Source organism: Pteropus vampyrus, unplaced genomic scaffold (assembly GCF_000151845.1).
Source record: "Pteropus vampyrus isolate Shadow unplaced genomic scaffold, Pvam_2.0 Scaffold558, whole genome shotgun sequence".
Lineage (NCBI taxonomy): Eukaryota > Metazoa > Chordata > Mammalia > Chiroptera > Pteropodidae > Pteropus > Pteropus vampyrus.
Window position 1 is genome coordinate 118479 of NW_011889339.1, and position 1354 is coordinate 119832.

The following is a 1354-nucleotide window of genomic DNA, read 5'->3' on the forward strand; positions in this document are numbered from 1 at the left end:
AGTCACGGAGAAGGACCGATGGCCGAGGGGCAGGTGAGAAGGTCCTCGAACTCAGCAAACGGTCAGGGAACCCACACCGAAGGGAGGGAGGGGGGTCTCACAAGTGATGGAGAGACTGTTTCTAACGCTGATGGCGTGGTGGTGGCTCAGTCTGGGCGCCGATGACGAGGCCACCGTTCAGCCCAGGCTGGGGCAAGCGGACACGGAGGGTGCAAGGCCTTGGGGGGGTCCTTTCTGCTCCTCTGGAAGCTGCATTCCCCCCACTGCCTGCTCCGGGTCTAAGCGCTGACCTGCCCTGGCACGGCCTCGTGAACCAGGAATGCCTGGCGTTTTACGCCCTGGGCACCCCGCTGGCCTCGCGTGCACACCCCCCGCCCCCCCGCAGTGAGTCCGCAGTGACAGCCAGGCTGCTCGGTGCTAGGCGGTGGTCAAACGCAAGCCCAGGACTCATGCTCACTGTTGGCTTTGCGGTCAATCACCCCGCCGGAGAGGACGTGCAGGAATGCATAGGGGAGAAGTCTGGGACACCAGAGAGCCACCAAGCGGCTATCTCGGGGACCGCGGGAGGGTGCTGGGGCTGGGCGCTTCATCCTGAGGGGCACCCCCTGAGTTTCTGGTGGTGGACGCGTGTCTACCTTATTCGTGGAAGGAGCATGTGTTTTAAAACGCGGCGCCCAGAGGCGCTAGCACGCGGCGTGGGCTACGTGGGCGCCTGGTTCCTGCTCCGGAGGGAGGCGCAGGGCAAACCGGCCCACAGGAAGGCCATGGCGACGCTGCAGGGGGACTCGGGGGGCGGGAATCAAAGCCACCGAGCGTCCTTCCTGGGCCCCCACCTGCGGGGCCTCCGCGGGGGCCCCAGGCCCAGCCCCACTCACCAGCTGGGTGCACTTGTCCGTGCAGTAGCCTGTGAGGACGAACGCCTCCTCCTGCGGGGGGATGGCCATCACGGGCGTGTACACCAGGCCCAGCTCCATGATGCCCGCATCGAAGCGTCGCAGGGTGGCCGTGTAGTAGAGACGGATGCCCGAGGAGTCACGCCGGCCTAGGAGGCGGCGGGCGGGGTCAGCAGAGGCCCGCTCCCCTCCCCCGGGGCAGACTGGCCCCCGGCCGCCCTCGGCTTCGTCCCCACACCCAGCGGCACCAGGCGGACACGCCGGCATTGCTGCCACCAGACTCAATGAACGCACACCGTGCGAAACCCCCGTGGGAAGAAGGAGCCGTTGCTTCGTGGGGACCGAGGTGAGGGCTTCGGGAAACTTGATCAAGGCGGGAACTAAGTAACTAACGCCCGGTGCCTGCGGTGGGTCTGGGAAGCTCGCGACACCTCGGCCGGCTTTGCGAGGACTTCGATCTT

General features: G+C 66.8%; 1 protein-coding gene across 1 annotated transcript in view; it reads right to left on the reverse strand.

Moving 5' to 3' along the window:
- Nucleotides 1–1354, reverse strand: part of DBH (dopamine beta-hydroxylase) — a 27160-nt gene that overhangs the window by 14751 nt on the left and 11055 nt on the right. The window contains exon 5 of the mRNA XM_011384054.1: nt 876–1042. Within this exon, the coding sequence (XP_011382356.1) occupies nt 876–1042 (167 nt within the window). The remainder of the gene's footprint in view (nt 1–875; nt 1043–1354) is intronic.